The sequence below is a fragment of the Oncorhynchus gorbuscha genome, linkage group LG05 (assembly GCF_021184085.1).
Source record: "Oncorhynchus gorbuscha isolate QuinsamMale2020 ecotype Even-year linkage group LG05, OgorEven_v1.0, whole genome shotgun sequence".
In the NCBI taxonomy this organism is placed as follows: Eukaryota; Metazoa; Chordata; class Actinopteri; order Salmoniformes; family Salmonidae; genus Oncorhynchus; species Oncorhynchus gorbuscha.
In genome coordinates, this window is record NC_060177.1 from 17,986,231 (window position 1) to 18,012,801 (window position 26,571).

Here is a 26,571-nt window from a genome sequence, read left to right on the forward strand (position 1 = left end):
TAATAAGGCTCATAGGGCTCATAAGGCTCATAGGGCTCATAGGGATCATAAGGCTCATAGGGCTCTCATAAGGCTCATAGGGCTCATAAGGCTCATAGGGCTAATAGGGCTCATAAGGCTCATAGGGCTCATAGGGCTCATAAAGCTTATAAGGCTCATAAGGCTCATAGGGCTCATAAGGCTGATAGGGCTCATAAGGCTCATAGGGCTCATAAGGCTCATAGGGCTCATAAGGCTCATAGGGCTCATAAGGCTCATAGGGCTCATAAGGCTCATAGGGCTCATAAGGCTCATAGGGCTCATAGGGCTCATAAGGCTCATAGGGCTCATAAGGCTCATAGGGCTCATAAGGCTCATAGCTCATAAGGCTCATAGGGCTCATAAGGCTCATAGGGCTCATAAGGCTCATAGGGCTCATAAGGCTCATAGGGCTCATAAGGCTCATAGGGCTCATAAGGCTCATAGGGCTCATAAGGCTCATAGGGCTCATAAGGCTCATAGGGCTCATAAGGCTCATAGGGCTCATAAGGCTCATAGGGCTCATAAGGCTCATAGGGCTCATAAGGCTCATAGGGCTCATAGGGCTCATAAGGCTCATAGGGCTCATAAGGCTCATAGGGCTCATAAGGCTCATAGGGCTCATAAGGCTCATAGGGCTCATAAGGCTCATAGGGCTCATAAGGCTCATAAGGCTCATAGGGCTCATAAGGCTCATAGGGCTCATAAGGCTCATAGGGCTCATAAGGCTCATAGGGCTCATAAGGCTCATAGGGCTCATAAGGCTCATAGGGCTCATAAGGCTCTGGTCAAAAGTAATATAAGGGCCATTTGTGACGCCTCACTTCTCTCATCCATCAGTCTTGTCTACACTACTGCTCTGTGGTTGAACATAGCCAATGTCTGCCTCTGTGTCCTCTTCCACTTCAGGGGTGACTGGGTGTGTACCTTCTGCAGAGATATCCTGCAGCCAGAGGTGGAGTATGACTGTGAGAACCAGAGGCTGGCTGCAGAATGTTCAGGAAAGCCACTACCTCATGGTCTCTCTGCTTGTGACCAGAGAGTAAGTATTATTCTTACATTATGAAAATTTAAGTCAACTGACACTGGACTCAACATATTACTGGTAATGACCAGTCAGTAGTGTCAAGGAGGGCTCAATGTCTTCTGTAAGTGGGGTTTCACACCTACTAGTTACAGTAAATGTTATTTATCGTAAGAAATCAATGTTGTCCCCCCTCTGTAGAAATGTGAGAGGTTGACTCTGTTGATCTGCAGCAACATGCTAAGTGCTCCCTTCCATGAGCCGGTCAGTCCACTGGTAAGTGATCCCAATCTTATTCTTAATCAGCATGTTAGTATTCCCAATACTCCCCAAAAACACAGTGATCTGGTTTAATAAAACATGTTTTGAAACCTAGGCTCGCCACTACTACCAGATAATCAAAAGGCCCATGGATCTGTCTGTGATCAGGGCCAAACTCAGCAAGAGGAGCACTCACCACTACTATTCACCTGAGGAGTTTGTGGCTGATGTCTCCCTCATGTTCAGGAACTGTGCAAAGTTCAATTATGTAAGTTATATAGATGAATAATAATAATTTAGTGATAGAGGTTAAACTGTATATATTGACCACTCTTTCAGTGCTATATTGCAAATGCATATTTTATTGTATAATTTACATTATTAAATGTCCCACAATGCAATTGTAAGTACTGATCTGGGTCACAGTAGTAAAACCTGAGATAAGCTGTGTTTCATTTGTGGTTTCTCTGTCTGTCCTCCAGCCGGACTCAGAGGTGGCCCAGGCAGGTCGCAGCCTGGAGATGTTTTTCAGCTCCAGACTCATGGAGGTGTTCCCAGACAGGGCCTTCCCTGCAGCCGAGGATGACTCCGACAGTGATGAGTATGACGAGGTTTACAGAGCAGCCGAGGGAGGCTTCCCCTGGCCAGAGAAGAGAGAGCAGTGCCACAGGAAGAGGAAGAGGAGGCACTCTCTCAGCTGGAGGAAGCATAACGTCTAGTTGTAGGCAGTGGAGCAGAGCATATCACTGGCTATTTTGAAGGACAGTATGACATGATATTGCACTAGACGTTTCCATCCAAGAGAGGAAGCTGAGTTTTTATGAAGGGATTGTATGTACATATTTACATTTTGAGAATTGTACTTCTTCATTATAAAGGTTATCTGCTCTTAATTTGGCCTGATATTTGTGTCAAATATTATTGTATAACTATAATCTGACATACATCTTTATACTTATTATGCCTTTATAAACTGCGTTTCTGGTATTTGTATTTTGTTTCAGATATATTTGGAGATTCTACCTATATTTGTAGATTCTCCATCATATATACAGCCAAACCTACAAGGTCAGTATTGATAAATGGTAAACATATTTATAAATGTTAAACTCTACAATATCTTGTTTTATATATCAATATTGAATGTTTTTAGTGGCTAAATGATTGCAGGCAATTAGTAAATACAGACTATTAATGTTAATATTTCTGTCTTGATATATATATATATATATATATATATATATATATATATATATATATATATATATATATATATCTCTCTGTCCTATATGCACTTGAAGTACAGTATAGAATGTTATGTATGGCCTATGTATGGTAATGATTTGAGTGACTGACAGAGGGCGCCCTAGCAGCAATGACTGAGAACAAAGGAAAAGGTTAAGTTCATATTGAACCAAGGGGGATTCAAAGAAGATTAAGATAAATACAAAAATGAACATACCTTTAGTTGAAATTGCCACAATAGTATTACAAGGCACGTCTGCTTTAGATTGGCATTTGTTCAATCCTAATGAAATCCTACTTCATTAGTATAAGGCCAGTATTAATAATGATTATTTCTCAGGCTTAATGGGAGTGGAAGCTATTTGATCCTGTGTGAATAAGTAGAAAGAGCTGGAGAAGTTAAGAGAGACTTAAGAGTAATGTTATGTTATTTCAACTTTCTGTAGTTTCTATGTAGAATGTACATGTTAGTTTTTCATTTATGTAAAATGGCTGCTGCAATACGGTAGAGCTGGTTGTATTTTTTTAAAGGTTGCTGCAAATTAATAGCTGAAATTAACTGTCGGATCAAGCTAAGTTTGCTATTTGAATAAACAAACGGACTTAAAACAATTGTAGGTATTTTTTCTCTGTAGTATTTCATTTGGACTTTTCAATATGGAATATCTCTGCTTCCATCTCTAATATTGAATCCTAAAAGCTACAAAGACCCTCTCAGAGTTGGCTGGTATCAAGAAATGTCCATTTAATAAATAACAGTTGAAGAGAAAAGTGCTCTATTTGAAACGGTCCTTGCTATTTTTCTACGTTTCCTTATTTCTATCCTGTCTGAAGTTATTTTATGGGGTTATGGAAATAATAAATGTATATCTTTAACCAACAACGGCATGTTTTGTATCAACATAGTCTTCTTGCTAGTTACTACCTAAAATATATGTAATAAGCTTAAAGGTATGCTGAGTCATTTCCTGAGTTTTTGGGGGATTTGACAGAATGGGGTTGTGATTACTTGCCAACAGTCAAGTGTCAGTCAGTCTCCCACCTCTTCTCCATATGGGCGGTGTTGCTGTGGACTTGAGACAGGATGTGTTGCCTACTGGAGACATGGAGAAAGAGCAACAGTGGACATTAATGCAGAAGACTTCTCAGGATTGTGAGTTTGTTATTCAAACCATGAAAGAAAATAATCTCTTAAAATAACCACATTTATGTTGATGTAAGCTATTTCACAACTTCTTTCATCTTCCTTTATTTACAGCAGCTTGTCATATCCAAGAAAGATAACATGCCTTACTAAATATTTCATGGAGATAAAAAATGTTTAAAAGTTGCTGTGTCAGCCTACCATGTAGACTTTCCTCAAAGCCCTGATTCTGTTTGTCCAAGACTTTTCCTACCTAAAAGTATTTTCTCTTAATGAGTTAGAACATTATGCGTTGCCTGAAACCCTTCAAATCATTCACTTTGAGTGTAATCTTCCATTAAAGGCGATTCACAGGGTCCTTTTGGTTGCTTATGGTTGAGGGCAGTGAATGATGTATGATAAATCCCGGCTCCCTTTGAAAACCACCGGCTAGCCCAGACCAATTCTCTAAATCAATTATCCTTGATAGTCTTGATTGAACCATTATGCAGACATTAAAGCATTCCACACTGAAATGTTTCACTAAAGGCACAAGAATAACCTGCCGTTGGGGCAGCAGGTAGCCTAGTGGTTAGAGCGTTGGGCCAGTAACCAAAAGGTTGCTAGAGCGAATCCCCGAGCTGACAAGATACAAATATGTTGTTCTGTTCCTGAACAAGGCAGTTAAACAACTATTCCTAGGTCGTTATAAATAAGAATTTGTTCTTAACTGACTTGCCTAGTTAAATAACAGAGCAGACTGGTGGATACAGGGCTGGCTCTAGCCTTTTGGGGGCCCTAAGCATAATTTGGGTGGTTTTACAACTACTTTCATGCAATTCTATAAATTTTAACATGACTTATACCATGTTAATATGATATCTGAGTGAGAATGACTAACAAAATCAATTGAGGTCCCCTGGGCATGTGCCCTGTGTGCCCGGTCGGTAAATCGACCATGATTAAGATATACTTTATTAGTCCATACAAGATGGAAATTAGCCTTCTGTTTTTATCCAACCTGAAATTACAAGAGAAAAACTGCTGATGCACCACCAAATTCTGAAATTGCACCTTGTGTTTTCTACTATTCTAACTCTCAACAGTGGGTCGGGGGTCCCCTAGCTATTGCGGGGCATTAAGCGGTTGCTTATGTCGCTTATATCTAGGGCTGGCCCTGGCTGGACTGTAATGAGCCTGCTTCTGTGAGTGGTGAGCAGTGAGAAGCGATGCTGTCTTGACTGTGGGGTAGCTAGCAGCAGACTGGTGGGTCTTCGCATCACAGAGAGGGGAGTGGTCTTTTGGACAGCTCAGACATTTCCATCATTGACCGTAATTCATTTTCTCTCGAGACGCAATCATGGCAGCCTATTAATAATGATAGGATCATCTTAATGTGGGGGAGTCTGGAAAATACTTTAGCAGTTGTGAGCAACAAGATGATAAAACACACTGTAGTCTTGGCAAAACAATCTCATATTACACTAACCACCAACATTAAGTATTAACTAAAGAATACGATCTTTGCTCCTTTCATCCTCGCTCTAACCATACTTTTGAATGTTTTAATCAAGGAAAAGCATGATGGATTTAATGGATTTGCATGTCCACTGAAATCCATGTAGTTAGGCTAAAGAGGAGTCTTTCAAAAGTTAAGAAATCCTAAGCCCAAAATTCTAATGAAAAAAGCTAACTAGAAATAGAATTTCAGCAAGGCATAAACTGAGGAGCACTTAAAACGTGCCAACTTTAACACCTAGAGGCTGACCAGCAGGGATTCATTTGTATCAAAAGACCTCTCACATATATTCCTGTCTAAAAATGTACTGGATCAAGAGTGAATTCCTTGCCCCTCCAAGCGGTTACAGTTCTCCCTTGATGAAAGGAACCAAGCTGGGTTACTTGTTCCATCCCAAGAGATGATATCATCTTTCCTTCCTGAGAGAAACACATTTGCTCTTAGTAAATCTTATTATTCTAGTGAATCCTGCCCCATCACCCCACGGATGCATTCCAAATGGCATCTTATTTCCTACAAAGTGTATTACTTTTGACCAGAGCCATAGGAGCCATGGTCAAAAGAAGTGCACTATACAGGGAATTGGGTGCCATTTGGGATGCACACTCTCACTCAAATAGACTCATTCTGGTTCATCTCTATAGACAGTATCCTGATGAGTCTTCAATCAGATCAGAGTGCTGTCTGGGAGAATTCCCTCAATACCTGCAGGATTAAGACGCTGATTGTCTGCCTGCTGTCCTGACAATGCTGGAGGGAGATGCTGTTCCCAGGAGGTTCTCATGAAGACAGACATGATGTCATCACTCTGCCTGCAGCATGTAAACCTCTCCTTTATTCTGGAAATGCTGCTCTGCTGCTGGCCCCTGTCTCATGTCAAGAGCACACCACTTATTTCTTAATATTACCAATAAAGGATAACATTTTTGCGGGACTAGTGGTGTTTTTTCCCCCTTTTTTCTGCTTGTAAAAATTATGTGATTACTATTCAACTTTAGGGGGAATGGTGTAGTTCATAAACGTTCCAAACCTTATGAACAACCTCCTTACTTTATTTGGTATTGTGATGCTTGTTTTTGATTAGGTAAATCAGCAGCATTGCTTTTAAGGGGAGCCCCAGTCAATCAGTGGTAAGTGTTTTGTATGTGGTGAAGTCATATGTTATTGTGGAATAACAATAGTTCGACCCCCTCGATGCATTTGGGGTAATAGTCCCAAGTGGCAGTTTGAGATTAGTTCATGGCTGTTTCTGGAGAGAAGTTGTTATGAACGGCGCTTGTCTGTCGGACAACATGAGGGATTTCTGGCTGTAGGTTAAACGTCTCCTATGACTGTGGGTTGATACACTTCCACAAGTCCAGAGCCATTAGGGTATGGTAGGGCCCAAACTGCAGTCTAGGGACTGGACCTGAAAGACGGAAATAATACACTAAATACTGTTGTTGAGAGACAATCGTCTTCATTTGCGTGTTTTCAAGAGTACCACTATCTGGTTGTTATCTCACGAGAGCTCTTAGATAATAGCTGGTACAGTATATAGAAACATGGCCTACTAAGTGACAAGGGCATTGTTGTTACCTGTTTTTACTCCATCCACCATTATAGACATTCCCCCAGCCGTTTTGTTCTGTCTTGTATTCTACCTGATCCTCCTCTAATAAAGGTAGTTGCGTAACAAAGCATCACATCTTCCAGTCTAGCTGTTTATTGTCACTCTCACACCATAAAGTGCTGGCTTCATTGATTGTCATAATGTGATGTTGTCTGCTTTGAATTTGTCCAGTGTCCTTTTTTCTGTACAGTGTTCAGTCTTGTCTCCCTGCTGTGCTTCCCTCAGTGTAGCTTATTGATTTGATTCTACTCATGGAACAATCAGGCAACAATGTGCTGCATCATTTTTGGTCCTGGGCACATTTTAAGCCTTTTATTCCTGGGGTCTGCGACCTTTCAGGTAACAGACGTAAAATGAAACATAACAGGATAATTATGCGACACCCCTGTGAACTTTAGTCAAAAATGACAGTGGTAGACATGGGGAAAAACAGCCGGTGTAAAAAATACAAATAAATGAAAGGACTTTTTGACTAGTGAAGCAGTCCATGAAATTGAAGTTTGGAGAATTGAATGACTTTCTTTGTTCTTTTTGAACTGTGGGGGGGAAAAACGGAAAGTGGATTGTTGTACCTCCCTTTCAAAGGCACTGAACTCGGCAATCAAACCATGCCTCATACATTGGACATATGTTGGCATTTAATGCTGTGCAGTTGGAGCTTATGTGTTAGCCATGGTAATTGGGAGGTATCAGCGGTATTAACTGTTTCTGGTCTCCCTAAAGCCCTGTCCAACCCCACAACACGGCAAATGTTCAACAGCTTACATAGTGTGTACCCAGAGGCCAAAGACAAACCCCAGATAGGTGGGACTGTAGGCTGGTACAGTGAATGTGAAAGAGCCATATAGAAAGCATCAAAGATTTGTCTTGTTAGATGTCTGCATTGTAAATTGCACGTCAAATATATTACAATTGTCTGCCATGTCCTGAGTGGGGAAAAGAATAAATGAAAGAAAGTAATCAAATTATCTGGAAAATATACACTGCTCAAAAGAATAAAGGGAACACTAAAATAACACATCCTCGATCTGAATGAATGAAATATTGTTATTAAATACTTTTTCTTTACATAGTTGAATGTGCTGACAACAAAATCACACAAAAATGATCAATGGAAATCAAATTGATCAACCCATGGAGGTCTGGATTTGGAGTCACACAAAATTAAAGTGGAAAACCACACTACAGGCTGATCCAACTTTGATGTAATGTCCTTAAAACAAGTCAAAATGAGGCTCAGTAGTGTGTGTGGCCTCCACGTGCCTGTATGACCTCCCTCCAACGCCTGGGCATGCTCCTGATGAGGTGGCAGATGGTCTCCCGAGGGATCTCCTCCCAGACCTGGACTAAAGCATCCGCCAAGTCCTGGACAGTCTGTGGTGCAACGTGGCGTTGGTGGATGGAGCGAGACATGCTAGCATTGTCTTGCATTAGGAGGAACCCAGGGCCAACCGCACCAGAATATGGTCTCACAAGGGGTCTGAGGATCTCATCTCGGTACCTAATGGCAGTCAGGCTACCTCTGGCGAGCACATGGAGGGCTGTGCGGCCCCCCAAAGAAATGCCACACCACACCATGACTGACCCACTCCCAAACACTCCCATGCTGGAGGATGTTGCAGGCAGCAGAACGTCCCCCACGGCATCTCCAGACTCTGTCACGTCTGTCACATGTGCTCAGTGTGAACCTGCTTTCATCTGTGAAGAGCACAGGGCGCCAGTGGCGAATTTGCCAATCTTGGTGTTCTCTGGCAAATGCCAAACGTCCTGCAATGTGTTGGGCTGTAAGCACAACCCCCACCTGTGGACGTCGGGCCCTCATACCACCCTCATGGAGTCTGTTTCTGACCATTTGAGCAGACACATGCACATTTGTGGCCTGCTGGAGGTCATTTTGCAGGGCTCTGGCAGTGCTCCTCCTGCTCCTCCATGCACAAAGGCGGAGGTAGTGGTCCTGCTGCTGGGTTGTTGCCCTCCTACGGCCTCCTCCACGTCTCCTGATGTACTGGCCTGTCTCCTGGTAACGCCTCCATGCTCTGGACACTACGCTGACAGACACAGCAAACCTTCTTGCCACAGCTCGCATTGATGTGCCATCCTGGATGTGCTGCAATACCTGAGCCACTTGTGTGGGTTGTAGACTCTGTCTCATGCTACCACTAGTGTGAAAGCACCGCCAGCATTCAAAAGTGACCAAAACATCAGCCAGGAAGCATAGGAACTGAGAAGTGGTCTGTGGTCACCACCTGTCTATTCCATTTGCACAACAGCATGTGAAATTTATTGTCAATCAGTGTTGCTTCCTAAGTGGACAGTTTGATTTCATAGAAGTGTGATTGACTTGGAGTTACATTGTGTTGTTTAAGTGTTCCCTTTATTTTTTGAGCAGTGTATTAATTTAAAAAAAGTTATATTGAGTGCCATTTCTCCCCGTAGTTACTATTAATGTTTTAACTGGAAAGGAGCAAGAGAGATTATTAAGGTATTCAGTGTTGTGGTGACCTCTGTGTAATCCAACTTGGCACTCTCCTCATTGGGTGGGAGGGGACATGAAACACTATGTATGTTTTTCTTTTTTCCACAGGCATCTGTTGTGGCTGAGCAGTTCTTACAAGCACAGTTGTAATCCTGATACCGCCTAACGTACATGACAGCAGAAAGAAAGAGAGCTCAGATAGTCCTTCTCAGCAGCTCACCTCGTCTGCAGATATGAATGACATCAAGTTGGCTCTGCTGGGCAGCGAGGGAGCAGGGAAGTCAGGTAAGTGTCTGAATAATGTATGTATTTGCATCATTAAGTATTTCTTTAACTGCCTAGTTTCTTGTATTTGACTGTAGGGGCTTGCAAGGTCTCCTAAATGAACAGAACAATTGAACTGTTTATTTCTATGCTTTGCATACGAACGTGTAATTTCCCTCACTGTAGACAGTGTAACATTCTACAGTGTAGCCGTGACCAGAGGGAAATGATCACCTAGACAGATAGATAGAGATCGCTGCATGAGCTCCAAGCACAATGTTTTTAGATCATAACTCTAGAAGAGGAATGAAGTTGCTAGATTTATGTAAGGTTTTGGAGAGAGGAAATGAAGATTGATGGTTGGAACATGCGTCTAATTGATGAGGAATTATTTTTCTTGTAAGGCAGGGGAAAGTGCGATCCCTCAGGCTAACTGGAACATGTTCAACCAAGGTCTCTTGAGAGAGAGAGAAATGATACTGTGGTAGAAACTAATAAAAGTAGATGCAGGAGAAAGCCCACTGCAGTGGAGGGGAGAGTGGAGGAGAAGTGCACAATAGGAAAACACCATGACTGAACAGCCCTGTTTTAGCTTACCAAACAACTGTTCAGGGTTCCACTACTAAGACCAAAGTATCCAAGCCTAGATTCAACTATATGTTGTTTATGTTTCCTGTATATTAATACACCTGTCTTACCCATGTCACATTTCTCCCTCTCCAGCTGTTCTGGTAAGGTTCCTGACTAAACGTTTCATTGGAGAGTATGCCTCCAACGCCAGTGAGTACACAGATTTCTCACCCATATTTAATGTAGGGTAGTAATGTTTTTACAATGTCATATAGATATGCTCTCAGGACATAAAAATGCAATCTGTTGTATTCACAGTTACAGTCTGTTGCTACTGGCTGTTCACCAATGTCATCAACATAGGAAGTAAAACATTTTATTACTTTATTACCCCTGGGAGTCTGACATTAATTGAAACACACATATTGCACAGTACGAGATCCACCAGGAAGTTCAGCAAAGTTCACACAGGCATTTGAATTGTGAGTGAATTTTAAGTAATCCTATACTGATTGGACTAATCAAATGATTCTTTAAGTTCACATACAGTACATACACTATGTGTTACCACATGTTTTGGTTTAATGTGATATGCTTGGCCGAGGGTGACTTATAATTTCTGAATGAAGTCATTGGCATGTTGACTTGTTCCCATTAGTCATCGCTTGTTTAACATGCTGGAAGATGGCTGCATTTGATGTTACAGGTACCCCTGTACCTTTGTAGGTACCCATATGTACTTCAGACCTTTCCCTTAAATGAATTAACTCAGTCTACTTCACCAGAACAATCATGGCCTGGATGTTTGAGGCTTACAGTAATCATTATTTCATGGGAGACGTCTGTACATTACTATTTACATCAGATTTGAACTATTGCAGGTTTCCTATTACAATAAGTATGCTTTGAACTTGTGTTACAGACTCCTTATACCGTAAAAGGCTCTCCATCGAAGGAAGACTGTTACACTTGGAAGTATTTGATCCGTGTTCACAGGTATCTGATCGGTTCCCTGCATATATTCATATATTTTTAGCTCATGCCTAACATAGTAGTATCTGATGGCATATGAAATATATTGTATGTTGTGTTCTGATGTGATTTATGATAATCCCCTGTAGCTCAGAACACACTGTACACAATGAACAGCCCTTGGAAAGCCGAGACAGGCAGCACTAGAACATGTTAACTGCTTATGCAGCCGCATACGGTACCCGTTATTCCCACACGTTGGGTTTTACTATGATTCCCCCAGGCTCAGGGAACAGGATGTGCCTTGTTTCATCTATTCACTTTTTAGGGTCTGTGTGAGTGGTACTCTGCATTAGGGGTTCCCAAACTTTTTCACTCGGACCCCCCTTCCAGCATTGGGGAACATACACACACCACCACCACCACCACCCCCCCCCCACCCCGTCATGGGGTGCAAAGAAAATGTAACAGTGTTAAAGCACATTTTCTTGCAATTCTAATGTGTCTAATGCCTTGTGTATTCGTGATATTTGAGTGACAAAAAAAAATAACAATATCTATGGGTTAAAAAACATTAGCAGACATGGGCTAGTTGATCTGGACATTTCTGACAAGTTATAAATAGCTCTCTAAGATATGCAATGACTGACATGACAAGAGGAACTGATGATGCACTACCCAATTTTGAAATTGCACCTTGTGCATTCTACTATTAGAACTTTCAGGAATAAGTTTAAAGCCAGACTTAACCCCTACCATTACCCATAACCATAGCCCTTACCCATAACCATAACCATGACCCATAACCATGACCCATACCCATAACCCATAACCCTTACCCATAACCCTTACCCATAACCCTTACCCATAACCCTTACCCATAACCCTTACCCATAACCCTTACTCATAACCCTTACCCATAACCCTTACCCTTACCTAATCTTATCCATTTGAAAATGTCATCTTCAATGGCGTAGGGGACATCCCAAGGATTCCAGATAGCATGGACCAATTTGTAAGCTCCTGTGGCAAGTCTTTTTCAAGTTGACGCTGACAGACACGGTTGCCCCGTTTCTAGCTCCTAGACAACTTTGTATAAGCACTTTGCTGCACCTGCCATAACACCTGCAAGTCTGTGTACGCGACCAATAAACTTTGATATGATTTAAATACATGCTTATACTCAACAGCTTCATCTCCCACTACTTTTCTCATATTCCATAGTTCTCTGAGGGGTGAGGCTACCTAATAAAATGAACCTCCATTAAATAGTTTAAAGGTTTTGCACAATTACCCTATTTCCTGTAAAGACCAACGCTGGAGATGAAGCAGGTACGGGGAGTTAACATTTAATCAGGAACAGACAGGTAACACAACAGGACCAGCGTCAGCACACGGGTAAACAATGACAAATTACAATTAATGCTGAAATAGGGAACAGAGCAGGGAACCAGACAGATATAGGGGAGGTAATGACAGTGGTAATTGAGTCCAATAATCACTGATGTGTGTGAGGGGGGGGAAGGCAGGTGTGCGTGATGATGTTGGCAGGAGTGCGTAATGCTGGGGAGCCTGGTGCCTTCAAGCACCAGGGAGGGGGAGCGGGAGCAGGCGTAACAGTAGACAACCCATCTAGGGGCGACACCCAGCATCCCACCTGGGTGAGACTGACAGGCCGGCCGAACCACAGGTGCTGGACAAGCCGGCTGGACGTAAACTCCCAACGAACCGGCTGAGGCATAGGAGCCCGACAATCTGGCTGGGGCCTGAAAACTTGTCGATCCCTCTGAGGCATGGGAGCATAATGATCCAGCGGAGGCCCGTTGTGGGATGAGCGTCTTCCGAGCCAACCGGGGCAAGAACCTCTCGAGCAAGCTAGAGCATGACAGCCGAATAAGCTGGCTTAGGCACTCCTGGTTCCATCGGTGACACCCCCGGGGCCCGACGTCACCACCAACCCGGAACACCAGCACTCCCCAATGCTTCGTATGATGGCTTCAACATTCTGTAAAGACCGACGCTGGAGATGAGAAGCAGGTACAGGGAGTCAACATTTAATCAGGAACAGACAGGGAACACAACAGGAGCAGCATCAGCACACCGGTAAACAATGACAAACGACAATTAATGCTGAAGCCGGGAACAGAGCGGGGAACCAGACAGATATAGGGAAGGTAATGACGGAGGTGATTGAGTCCAGGTGAGTCCAATAATCCCTGATGCTTGTGACAGGGGAAGGCAGGTGTGTGTAATGATTGTGGCAGGAGTGTGTAATGTTGGGGAGCCTGGCGCCTTTGAGCGCCGGGGGGGGGGGGGGTGTGACAATTTCCCATGTAAAATAGCCGTTGAGTGACCAAAACATAATTCATAATATTTTTCCCATTAGTTTACATGAGTCATGTAGGATATGTGAGGATGTGTTTGTGATCTGTCCACCCCCTGTCTCCTGCCCTGTCAAGAGTGGCGAGAGCAGATGTATCCTGGAAGAGCCGGTGGAGTGGGCCGATGGATTTATCGTGGTGTACAACATCAGCGACCGATCGTCCTTCCTCAACGCCCAAAACATCCTATGTCAGATCAAAGATGCCCGCGGAGAGAGCTGCAAGGGGTGAGTGACTGTGACCTGCGACCCAGGGCCTGATGCCTACCGGAGGGAAGGGATTGGGCTTTGATGAATTAATGATTCCCATTCCTGGACTGATGTTTAGGCACACACCATTTAAAGTGGCAGATTCCAACATGATTTTAAAAAGTGAACACAAAAGGCAGCTGTCTGTGTAGAAGTGTAGGCTTTTCCTTCTCAATAAACATGTTTTGTAGGATTTACAACCTTATGGCTCGCCATAGTTAATTATATGAGTAAATTATTTCTCATGCTCAATTGAATTTGCCCCAGAATGGCTTGTATCCAATTTTCTCCGAGGCGTTAATTAAAACATGATTAAATACTAGAGGAACTATTGGGATTCCACTGGACATTTGTTACAGGACTTTAAGTGAAAGTAGTTTGCAGCCAGTCGACGGACACTGTGTGGAAGAGTGAGCTGGGACAGCTTGAGATGATAAAGACTCACATATGGCTCACAAAATGACATGGGTGGTCAGGCCTAAGTTGTGTAGCGGGATTTTACTTCAGCTGGGTCCTGATGGTTTGACACTCCACGAAATGGATGTCACCCTCACTGTATATCAAAAGAGCACTTTGGGCGAGGGTCTGTCTGCATTATATAAACTCTTTGTAACTTCACTGAAGCCACCACTTGGCCTACTTGTTTCGTTTTCCTTTGATACTGTGGGCTGCTTCAATAAACATTTCAGTAGTTTATACAGCCTTACTAATTCAGATGAATGTGATGAACGTCAGATGAAATTCATGATGATTCAGCAGAAACACATATTTTGATTAAGTTTATGGTCATTTTAAGGAGTTTAAGGGAGATTTTTGACCATGCTGTGACTGTTTTGGACAGAGAGATGGACAAGATGGACATCCCAATCTGCCTGATGGGGAACAAGCAGGACCTGTGCCACTCCCGTCAAGTGTTTGAGGAGGAGGGCCGTGCCTTGGCTCAGGAGCACAGATGCCACTTCCAGGAGGTGTCTGCAGCAGAGGACTACCTGGAGATATCCAACCTCTTCACCAAGCTCATCCGCCACGTCATGGATCACCTGAAGTACCGGGCCGACCTCCGCCGCTACAGTGGCTCTAAGTCCATGGCCAAGCTCATCAACAATGTCTTCGGCAAGAGGAGGAAATCTGTCTGAAGGTGGGGTGCTCATGTGGACGTTGATGGGATGTTTGATTGGGACGACTTGTGTTTATATAGACGTGTTGTGGACGCCTAGGTTGTTGATTCTGATGAACACTTCTTGGGACAGAGACAGCTCCGTAAGTATGAATGACATACGTCCTAGTACAGACATTACAGTGGTGGAAAAAGTACTCAAATGTGAGTAGAAGTAAAGATGCCTTAATAGAAAAGTAAAAGTCACCCAGTAAAATACTACTTGAGTAAAAGTCTAAAAGTATTTGGTTTTCAAATACACTTAAGCATCAAAGTAAAAGTATTAAAAATGTCAAATTCCTTATATTATGCAAACCAGATGGCACCATTTAAATATTGTTTTATTTACAGATAGCCAGAGGCACACTCCAACACTCAATTTACAAATGTGGCATTTCTGTTTAGGTGGTCTGCCAGATCAGAGGCAGTAGAGATGACAAGCAATGTTCTCTTGATAAGTGTGTGAATTGGATCATTTTCCTGTCTAAATGTAATGATTAATTTCAGGTATCAGGGAAAATGTATGGAGTAAAAAGTACATTATTTTCTTTAGGAATGATGTAGTGAAGTAAAAGTAAAAGTTGTCAAAAATATAAATAGTAAAGTAAAGTACACATACCCCAAAAAACTACTTAAGTAGCACTTAAGTCACTTTGCCATTCAGATCTTCTTATGGTTTTATTTTTCCTTCTTGATATTCTAAATCCCATGTTGCCAGTAGAGTATCCTTCAATGCTAAAGTTCCTTTCTAATTCCAAACTATTTAAGGAAAATTACTTTCCAAAAGTTGTTTTGTGGATCTAAGAGCACAACATATTTGAGCTTGCATCAAGGAATGTGCACCAATGTCTTAATGTGCATTCCACCTCTCAGAGGGGGCAGTAATAAGGTGAGAACTACGGGTAAATTGGCTCACGAACAACATCTTATGGTATATGACTTCACATAAATCTCTATTGAATTTCTGTTGTGGCAGTATTACATGGGCTATTTCTAATTTTAAGCTGTAACAATGGGTAAAATTGCTTTTCCGTGGACATGAACGTAAGCAGCTGGTATATTCATTCCTTACATAGTAGTAAAGGAATGTGCAGCTATTTTATTTGCATGTACATATTCTGTTGATTTCCTGTATTCAATGTATGTGCTGCTGTATTACTTTGGATAGTATGAGCAAATGTCTGTGATTGTGTTATGCATAAAATCAAACATTCCCTCTCATTCTTGATTCTAGTTGAAAATTACCCACTGAGCACAGATGTAAATTCAATGTCTATTCCACGTTGGTTCAACGTTATTCAACCAGTGTGTACCCTGTGGGTGATTATGCCTGGTGTGGACCAAATTGCAATTAAAGAGCTATTTGGGGGCATGAGTATTGTGTGAATTATTCAATTAACTAAATAATGTCCCATTTGTATTATGTGGTTTAAAGTCAATGATTCAGCTACGCTCCAATAGTTTGTTCTGGTGAAACACCTTGCTTTTTTTCATCCAATAATTATGTTGAATAGTGCTTTGAATATGAATCAAATGTAAAACAACCCACAATTAGCATACCAGTCCTTGCTTTGGAGTCTCATTAAAACCGACTGTTGGTAGGGTAATGTGTATACAACCCAGCTCAGACCTGCAAGGCTTAACTGCTGTGCTTGGAATTCAGGGTACTGTTTGTATGTGATCAGCCATCTCATCTAGTAATCGTTATCTTTGAAAAGCGCAGAAAACATTGATTTAACTCAGCTTGTAATGTCTTTAAAATGTCTGTCTTTAGCATGTCTGTCCAAAATGTTATCCCCAAGTTTGAAATGCTGTTTCAGTTTGGCTCAGTTCTTAATAAGGAATTTAATATCACAATAATATTTTGTATTTTCCATTCTGTTGTATTTAGAAAATGTGGTCAAAAGTATATCATACAAGCATCACTCTTTCAAATGTGCAACCATAATTAATGGTTACAATGGACAGTCCAAAAACGGCCAAAATGCCCAAACAGTGGAAGCTATTAAAGTGCGGGACTCAAAGGAGCTCTGGAATCTAGTAACACTTACAATCTGTTTGATAATCTTGCCTTTACTTTTAAGATTCATTAAAAGTTGTGGTAATGCTACAGTAACAGGGATTGCATTTTGTCAAAAAATAATGTCGCTATAATAGTCAGAAACTGCCAACTTGGCATTTAGGTAGGTCTAAAAATGTGTACTGCAAGGAGGTCCAAATACCACGATCACATTTAAACTATACCGTTCCCTCCTAAAGCTAATAATTGTAAATATGAATTTTAGCATTTTACAAAAATGGAATCGCAACAAAATAAACATATTGACGCCAATAATTTAGATATCACTTTTCTCCACTAGATGGAGACTATTCACCATGTAGGCGGATAGGCCACCCTGTGACGTCTGCGGACGTAAACTATAGTGCTTTTCAGTTTGATTCACCATAGTCATAGACTTTATTATTATCTTCATGAAATGTATGAAAAGAAATAGGTTTACTATTCAAAACATGTATGACAATTCCTATACCTTAACAGCGATACATTAATTACGTATTTCTATAAGAATATACATTAGCAGAGCGTTCAAATGAAGTGTTGCTGTTGGTAGAGATTATGATATGACGCCAGATTTTACTGCGCTTTTTTGTCCCTGTTTAGTACCAGTAGTACACCACACAAGTTTGGGAAAGTGGCTCATGCGATGCCACTTGATTCCTGGTTATTAAAGAGACTAACGTTGGATGAGTACAATAACGAATCTCACCGTTATCATCAACAAACAAACGGCAAATGCATGTTAATAGATTAATAGGATTTAAATGAGTTAGCTATGCGTTAGCTATGCTTGAATGAAAAGTAAGTAGTTAGCGTACTTCTAGCTGTTGCCATTTTAACACACGCTAAAGCAGCAGTGTGTTTTGACTAGCCTCTGCAGTTTTTTGCTAATAACTAACGTTAGGTAATCTTCATTAATAATGTGTAATTATTTAGCTATATATTACATTTTGTGGAGGTGGCTACATATAATTGAATTAATTCGATATTAATGTTAATCTAGTTCAGGGATGGGCAACTCCAGTCCTTGGGGGCCGGAGTGCCGGTGTCACACTTTTTCCTAGCAAATAGAGCTGATTAGACTAATTGCGTTCTAAACTGAAGATCATGATTAGTTAATTATTGGAGTCAGGTGTGTTAGCAGTTGCTGGGACTAACGTGTGACACCAGTCAGGCCCCCGAGGACTGGAGTAGCCTATCCCTGATGTAGTTAATGATTATTTTGAGGAGTCCTGTAAATTAGCTTGCTTGTTGCTAACGTTAGCTCTATTTTCATCAGTGAACTGTCTGTGGAAAAAAAGTGACCTAATAGGCCTAAAACTAGTTCCCCAACATATTATATTGTAGATAAGTAGCCAGTGGTGTAAAGTATTTAAGTAAAACTACTTTAAAGTACTACTTAAGTAGGTTTTTTTGGTATCTGTACTTTACTATTTATACTTTTGACTACTTTTACTTCATTACATTCCTAAAGAATGTAATGTACTTTTTAATCCATACATTTTCCCTGACACCCAAAAGTACTGATTACATTTTGAATGCTTAGCAGGACAAGAACATGGTCCAATTCACACACTTATCAAGAGAACATCCCTACTGCCTCTGATCTGGTGGATTCACTAAACACAAACGCTTCATTTGTAAATTATGTCTGAGTGTTGGAGTGTTCCTGCCCGTGGCTATCTGTACAGTTGAAGTCAGAAGTTTACAAGCACTCAACAAATTTCTTGTTAACAAACTATAGTTTTGGCAAGTTAGGACATCTACTTTTAATTTTTCCAACAATTTGTTTACAGATAGATTATTTCACTTACAATTCCAGTGGGTCAGAAGTTTACATACACTAAGTTGACTGCCTTTAAACAGCTTGGAACATTCCATAAAATTATGTCATGGCTTCTGATAGGCTAATTGACATCATTTGAGTCAATTGGAGGTGTACCTGTGGATGTATTTCAAGGCCTACCTTCAAACTCAGTGCCTCTGCTTGACCTCGTCGGTAAATCAAAAGAAATCAGCCAAGACCTCAGAAATAAAATTGTAGACCTCCACAAGTCTGCTTAATCCTTGGGAGCAGTTTCCAAGGTACCACGTTCATCTGTACAAACAATAGTATGCAAGTATAAACACCATGAGACCACGCAGCCGTCATACCGCTCAGGAAGGAGACGCGTTCTGTCTCCTTGAGATGGACGTACTTTGGTGCGAAAAGTGCAAATCAATCCCAGAACAACAGCAAAGGACCTTGTGAAGATGCTGGAAGAAACAGGTACAAAGTATCCATATCCACAGTAAAATGAGTCCTATATTGACATAATCTGAAAGGCCACGCGGCAAGGAAGAAGCCCCTGCTCCAAAACCGCCATAAAAAAGCCAGACTACGGTTTGCAACTGCACAAGGGGACAAATGAGAAATGTCCTCTGGACTGATGAAATAAAAATAGAACTGTTTGGCCATAATGACCATCATTATGTTTGGAGGAAGAAGGGGGGGGGCTTGCAAGCCAAAGAACACCATCTCAACCGTGAAGCATGGGGGTGGCAACATCATGTTGTGGGGGTGCTTTGCTGCAGGAGGGACTGGTGCACTTCACAAAATAGATGGTATCATGAGGACGGAAATTGATGTGGATATATTGAAAAAACATCTCAAGACATCAGTCAGGAATTTAAAGCTTGGTTGCAAATGGGTCTTCCAAATGGACAATGACCCCAAGCATACTTCCAAAGTTGTGACAAAATGGCTTAAGGACAACAAAGTCAAGGTATTGGAGTGGCAATCACAAAGCCCTGACCTCAATCCCATAGACAATTTGTGGGCAGAACTGAAAAAGTGTGTGCAAGCAAGGAGGTCTACAAACCTGACTCAGTTACACCAGCTCTGTCAGGAGGAATGGGCCAAAATTCACCCAACTTATTGTGGGAAGCTCGTGGAAGGTTACCTGAAACATTTGACCCAAGTTAAACAATTTAAAGCAATGCTACCAAATACTAATTGAGTGTATGTAAACTTCTGACCCACTGGGAATGTGATGAAAGAAATAAAAGCTGAAATAAATTATTCTCTCTATTATTATTCTGACATTTCACATTCTTAAAATGGTGATCCTAACCTAAAACAGGGCATTTATACTTGGATTAAATGTCAGGAATTGTGAAAAACAGAGTTTATATGTATTTGGCTAAGGTGTATGTAAACTTCCGACTTCAACTGTAGATTTAAAAAAACAAGAACATTGTGCCGTTTGGTTTGCTTGATATAAGCAATTTGAAATGATTTATACTTTTACTCTTGATACTTAAGTATATTTAAAACCAAATACATTTAGACTTTTACTCAAGTAGTATTTTACTGGTTGACTTTTAGTTGAGTAATTTCCTATTAAGGCATCTTTACTTTTACTCAAGTATGACAATTGGGTACTTCATCCACCACTGTAAGTAGAAAACTAACTATTTGACTTCATTTGCAGACGGAAAGCTGCTAAAAGGAATCCTTCAAACTCCATTCAATCAGTGCACTTCAGCTCAGAGCGCTTTGAATGTTTTTAAACATCATACACATTAAAACACTACTATGCAGGTTTCATGCCAGATAATTATATGTAGCTGGAACAGGTCATAGAAAGTTAATTGCTGCTTGTATGAGGTTGAAATAATTATGCATTTTAAGCAGCTGGGTATTGGCTCCTCCTGCAACAATGCCTTTCTTGGTTAAGAATGTAACGTTCTTGTTTCATGGCTTCCTCTAATGACACGTTTGAATAGGCTAGGCCCATAGAATTAGAATAGTAATGGTAATTTAATAAGGTCTCTATGGCTAGGCTTATCAGTCTAAGATTCACTACAGTAGGCGGTGATCGATCTCTGTCGAGGGAGGAGCTGATTTTTATTTTATTTTATTGTATATGACAGTGAAACAGTCTTATGACTATAAAATGTGTTGGCACATTAAATTCTTGCACAAATGTTTGATGAAGACTGAAATAAGATCAATATCTGTTTTGAGTGCACTTGAAATATGCAGCATGCAATGTGAATTGTCTTGATCGTTTGAAGAGGTAATTCCGTTGACCGCTTAGCCAATTTATTGAAACCTAGTCAATGTTAGTCTGACTAGCCTAGCCAGCTACTGCACATGTAAATTTGCCTGCTCAGGAAGCTAGTGTTTCAATAGCTATCTGTCGGTGAATTCAAATTTTGAATCATGTTTTGGCATGGTTATGTCTCATTTCAACTCACTATCTACAGGCGTAGCCCGTTACACTTGTACGGGTTGAAAATGGCAGATTTGGACACTGATAAGTGGCTAAATTGGAACGCAGTGGCTGTACAATAACATGCTATACATTACTTCTGTACAATAACATGCTATACATTACTTTACTTTCCACTTCATAGCTTTGCATGGGTTTTGACTGACAACCGTTCTGTCTTGAGCACTAATAATAATAATAATAATATATGCCATTTAGCAGACGCTTTTATCCAAAGCGACTTACAGTCATGTGTGCATACATTCTACTTGCAACAAGAATTTGCCCCTATCCCTCCCACTGATTGGGCAACTTTTGCAAATGTTTTGTTGTCTGAGTGAGGAAAATGCTTTATATTACAAGGGCTCTATTTTCTTTGAAAGATGAGACGTCGAGGATTATAATAAATACTGCTTTGATGTCATACAAGCAAGCCAAATATCCGCGAGTCCAAATGTGCACTTCACATTTCCATATCATAAAACTCATGTAATATACAGTGTCACTGTTTATGATCACTATGTTTGATGTACTGTTAGAAGATGACATGGTGTTGTACCTTGGCTTGTCTTGAACAGAATAAGACTATGTTTGTTGTATTGTGAAGAAAGTTTGCAGCGGCTCACACATCTAAATACACTTAGGACTGCATTCTATGTGCACCAAAATGACCATCTGCTTCTCTGAATTGCCTTGAGAAAGCGTAAAGCGTAAATCATAGTCTACTGATGTTGAGGCGCTATAGTCCAGTGCCCTGTGTGACATAGCTACACTGCTCTGAGACCACCACACACTGGAAACGCACAGCCTGATCGAGCACCTCCCTCCCCACAATTCTCAACAAAAGCAGTTCTGGTACGGGTCCTCTTCATTTGAATGTGTTGACAGTTAGAGAAATTTCTTGAGCTGCACTGAGAATTCAAAGTATGAAAGCCAATGGTCCAATATTCTAGGACACTGCTGTGCATAGGTGTATGCATTTTGGACTGTGATAAACACAACACCGTGAGATCATATTTTATAAATTTCCTAGTCATGTTGGCAATACAATAAGCTTTCAAATGATGCCCACCCTACCCAGGTTGCAATTTATAATGGACTCTTTTTGGATTGCGTGAACAGTAATTATGTAAAGGCGAGGTCGCAGGACTGTTTTACAAACAAAACAACCACATGTGAGCTTGCTCTAGTTCCTCATCGGCACAGCTAGGAGAGCTCAAAATAACACCTTTATAGTTGAAGACTTCTTTAACTCATTAAAATTCATTGAAATGACTTAGCAACTGTGTACATATAGATGTTGCACCTAACCCAACCTTTCCAGTAATATTATTATGTTACTGAATGTATCCAGAATATTTAACTGTGGCAATGAACAGTAAATCTAAAATGCACATAAAATCAAGTTTTATGTTTGGATTCAGTCTTGTCAGGTGAACTGTTGTGTCCTCACCTTTAGTCATACTTTTCCCATAATCTCTAAACTGTTCCCTTTTCATTGCTTCCATGGTTATGCATATGCTTTCCATATTTCTTCTGTAAGAAACATACAGGCCAAATCCCATGAGTCTGAGGGTTAAATAAACATTCAGTCATATCATTTGCATAAACCCCCAAAAAGTATAGATAGAACTATGTGTGTCATGTCTGCTAGAATAGAGGTTTAAAAACTATAGCTGCATATTAGCCAACATGGCATATCCTACACATAGACAACCTTGCATAATGTTGAATGCATTTTAATATAAGGTATGAAGAATTTATTACCTTTATTTAACTAGGCAAGTCAGTTAAGAACAAATTCTTATTTTCAATGACGGCCTAGGAAACAGTGGGTTAACTGCCTTGTTCAGGGGCAGAACGACAGATTTTGATCTTGTCAGCTTGGGGATTTGAACTTGCAACCGTTCGGTTACTAGCCCAACGCTCTAACCACTAGGCTACCCTGCCGCCCCAATGTTAGAGAATGATAAAGAGCCTCCAGGATTATAGAAAAAGCAGTTGGGAAATGAATGTTTGAGTTTCAAATGCTAAATGTCCATTGAATGTGAATTGATTGGTTTAAATGGTTACTTTCCTACTAACCTTCACAGCACCAAATGCTTGCCAATCCATTATTCTACTACTAAATATGACTGAGTGTGATGCCTTTCATGCCTATACATTAGAACAAAGAACTTCCCATTTAGTGTTTCACCATTTGAGTATGGAGACAAATAGCAAAGTTGTCTCAGGCAGTATTTGAAGTATCTGTCATCAACACATGTTTCAGTACACCCACCCCCGCCGCCATCCTCTCTCTAGGAGCACTTGTGTGCCCTGGCCCCATAGGTGTATCGAAAGGATACCACCCTGGTCACCAATGTAGACAACCGATGTAGAGAGAGAGAAGTGCCTTAGCGGAATGCAATCTCAAGATTGTGTAGTCCAGAGACGATAACTGTACCATCTACGGCAAAAGTCTGGGTTCATGACGGGGACAATGGAGTTCTCATCACTGCATGTTACAATAGTAAAACATTCTGTTTTTCACCTCGTCAAACTGATTCTATATTGAATTGAGTATTTGAGATTCCCTAACAAGCATGTGTATCTGTAGTTGGTGCTCTTCAACTCTAATTGACTGTAAGACAAAACCCAGAAAGAAAAGACAACAGACAAATGCATATAGGGTCTCAATGTCTAATAGTGATGGCAGGGCTAGTTCAAACTGCAGCAGGATGGTTCTCCTCACAGGTGAGTGAGTCAGCTGAGCCCATGCTTGGTGAATAGCACTTGGTTGATCTCTGGGAGCAGGACACAGGAGAGGAGAGCTGAATAGGTCATGGGAGACATGAATGAATCAAAGAAATCATCACAGCAGTTTAGGACCTAGAAATGAACATCCTGACAGTCAAAAAATGGACAATAACTAGGCTACTAGGGTAAGGATAGAGGGAGGGTGCTCTGCATCCTATTACATTAACCCTGTCAATAGGCCTAGTTGGAGTCTCAAAATCCCAACCCTAGGCAACACAGTGACTAGGGTCTGGTTTCAATGATGGTCTCTTTTGGCATAGAAGAACTACGTAACTACCTACGTCTATAAAGGAAGAAAATATATCTGGGGACTCTCACAACAAATCACGAGGAAGACATGCCAGAACGTTGTGGTTGTTGATGCAAACTAACCACTTGTGAAATGCACTCATAAAAAGAAACATCTGATTTCCATCTTGCTAGCTACTCATTTGTTTTGTTTTTGTTGAAGTGGATATAGTTGTGACTTAGTTCCTCTGTCAAAAGAGTCCACCCTTGAAACCAGACCCTAGTCACTGCTTTTGCCTAGGGTCGGGTTTACGAGACTAGGGATAATGTGGCATTTATTTTTTGGGAGTCCTGCCTTGATGACTCTATTAGCTTTACAAAAATCTATGGGACAAGTATTGTAGTCTTAAATTATTACTTGGAATAATGATAGCTAAAGCTCCCTGTCCCAGAATGGCATGCTAGTGATAACGCTACAGTATGTGCTGCTGCCAACTAGCAACAGGTCTGCTTATTTTAGCTAGCTAGCTACACTGCTAAGGTTAAGTAATGTTGGGAGTTATTTTAGATTGATGGTATCATGTTTCTATAACTAAATAGATTACAAATATTAAAAAGACTTGATAGCAGTTTGTCGGACAGAGATCTCTGAGCTGTCACCAGCTGTGTTTATGTATCTTAGGTACAGAGAACATGATTGGCAGGCGTGATCAGCAGAGATGGTACCAGATGGTTGTGGACTTCAGGAAACAGCAGAGGGAACACCCCCCTATCCACATCGATGGAACAGTAGTGGAGAGGGTAGTAAGTTTTAAGTTCCTCGACATACACATCACAGACAAACTGAATTGGTCCACTCACACAGACAGCATCATGAAGAAGGCGCAGCAGGGCCTCTTCAACCTCAGGAGGCTGAAGAAATTTGGCTCGTCACCAAAAGCACTCACAAACTTCTACAGATGCACAATCGAGAGCATCCTGGCAGGCTGTATCACCGCCTGGTACGGCAACTGCTCCGCCCACAACCGTAAGGCTCTCCAGAGGGTAGTGAGGTCTGCACAACGCATCTCCGGGGGCAAACTACCTGCCCTCCAGGACACCTACACCACCCGATGTTACAGGAAGGCCATAAAGATCATCAAGGACAACAACCACCCGAGCCACTGCCTGTTCACCCCGCTATAATCCAGAAGGCACGGTCAGTACAGGTGCATCAAAGTTGGGACCGAGAGACTGAAAAACAGCTTCTATCTCAAGGCCATCAGACTGTTAAACAGCCACCACTAACATTGAGTGGCTGCTGCCAACACACTGACTCAACTCCAGCCACTTTAATAATGGGAATTGATGGGAAATTATGTAAAATATATCACTAGCCACTTTAAACAATGCTACCTAATATAATGTTACATACCCTACATTATTCATCTCATATGCATACGTATATACTGTACTCTATATCATCTACTGCATCCTTACGTAATACATATCCGTAATACGTATCTCTAGCCACTTTAACTATGCCACTTTGTTTACATACTCATCTCATATGTATATACTGTACTCGATACCATCTACTGTATCTTGCCTATGCTGCTCTGTACCATCACTCATTCATATATTTTTATGTACATTTTCTTATCCCCTTACACTGTGTATAAGACAGTAGTTTTGGAATTGTTAGTTAGATTACTTGTTGGTTATTACTGCATTGTCGGAACTAGAAGCACAAGCATTTCGCTACACTCGCATTAACATCTGCTAACCATTTGTGTGACAAATCAAATTTGATTTTGATTTGGATAGCAAGAGTATTGATTGATTTACTGTTTAGTACTTGGCAGCCTTTGCCTGTCCAGCTAACGAATATAAAAGTTCATATTTTTTTGAAAACAATTGCAAGAATTAACATTGCCAACAAACGGAAATGTGTTGATGAAATACGCAATCTGTAAATAAATAAAAAAAACAGCTCCTCCCTCGCCAAAAGGCGATCATCTCCAAAACTAAAGCAGATCCGATGCTTCGGCCCACCGCCTAGAGGATAGTGCTGTCCAGAGTCATACTGTATATAGAGAGTTGGGCCAATGCATGCGGTTTCTGTCCGAACGTTCAGCAAGCGCCACTTTCTCCTCCATAGCCGCTGCTAAGTGACAATTGACGCTTCCGCATTGTGCCGTTTCTTTCTAAAAGTTTTCCAAACCTATGAAGATGTGCAGTGAGAGCATACTGTATATGCAATTTGTTGACACCACAACACAGTACGGACTTCCCGAATGCTAATCAATAAAAACGTCTGTCAAATTCGCTGCTCTGTTTTGCTTGTTTTACAGCGGGTCATGACGTAGGGATTTATCTGA

The 26,571-nt window shown here is 41.1% G+C and overlaps 2 protein-coding genes across 11 annotated transcripts in view; both read left to right on the top strand.

Annotated features, from left to right (window-relative positions):
* LOC124035605 (tripartite motif-containing protein 66-like) overlaps positions 1-3,593 on the top strand; it is a 30,357-nt gene extending 26,764 nt beyond the window's left edge. For 2 of the 10 annotated variants that reach the window (XM_046349127.1, XM_046349128.1), the window contains 4 exons: positions 928-1,060; positions 1,244-1,318; positions 1,419-1,571; positions 1,786-3,586. In XM_046349127.1, coding sequence (XP_046205083.1) covers positions 928-1,060; positions 1,244-1,318; positions 1,419-1,571; positions 1,786-2,022 — 598 coding nt within the window. In that variant the 3' untranslated portion in view covers positions 2,023-3,586. Of the gene's footprint in view, positions 1-927; positions 1,061-1,243; positions 1,319-1,418; positions 1,572-1,785 lie in introns of all 10 variants that reach the window. The other 8 variants (XM_046349126.1, XM_046349129.1, XM_046349132.1 and 5 more) reach the window with 5 other exon arrangements.
* A 5,812-nt stretch (positions 3,594-9,405) lies between these two features.
* Positions 9,406-16,518, top strand: LOC124035607 (ras-related and estrogen-regulated growth inhibitor-like protein). Its single transcript, XM_046349137.1, has 5 exons — positions 9,406-9,563; positions 10,266-10,322; positions 11,035-11,108; positions 13,544-13,692; positions 14,555-16,518. Exons 1-5 carry the CDS (start codon positions 9,512-9,514, stop codon positions 14,847-14,849), a joined length of 627 nt encoding a protein of 208 aa, XP_046205093.1. The 5' UTR covers positions 9,406-9,511; the 3' UTR covers positions 14,850-16,518.
* The last annotated feature ends 10,053 nt before the right edge of the window (positions 16,519-26,571 follow it).

What these genes read in the sequence shown, in the direction of transcription:
- LOC124035607 (XM_046349137.1), top strand. Translation starts at nt 9,512, where the DNA reads ATGAATGACATCAAGTTGGCTCTGCTGGGCAGCGAGGGAGCAGGGAAG. An exon ending in CGAGGGAGCAGGGAAGTCAG is followed by an intron (nt 9,564 to 10,265) that starts GTAAGTGTCTGA and finishes CTCCCTCTCCAG; the next exon opens with CTGTTCTGGTAAGGTTCCTG. An exon ending in TATTTGATCCGTGTTCACAG is followed by an intron (nt 11,109 to 13,543) that starts GTATCTGATCGG and finishes TGCCCTGTCAAG; the next exon opens with AGTGGCGAGAGCAGATGTAT.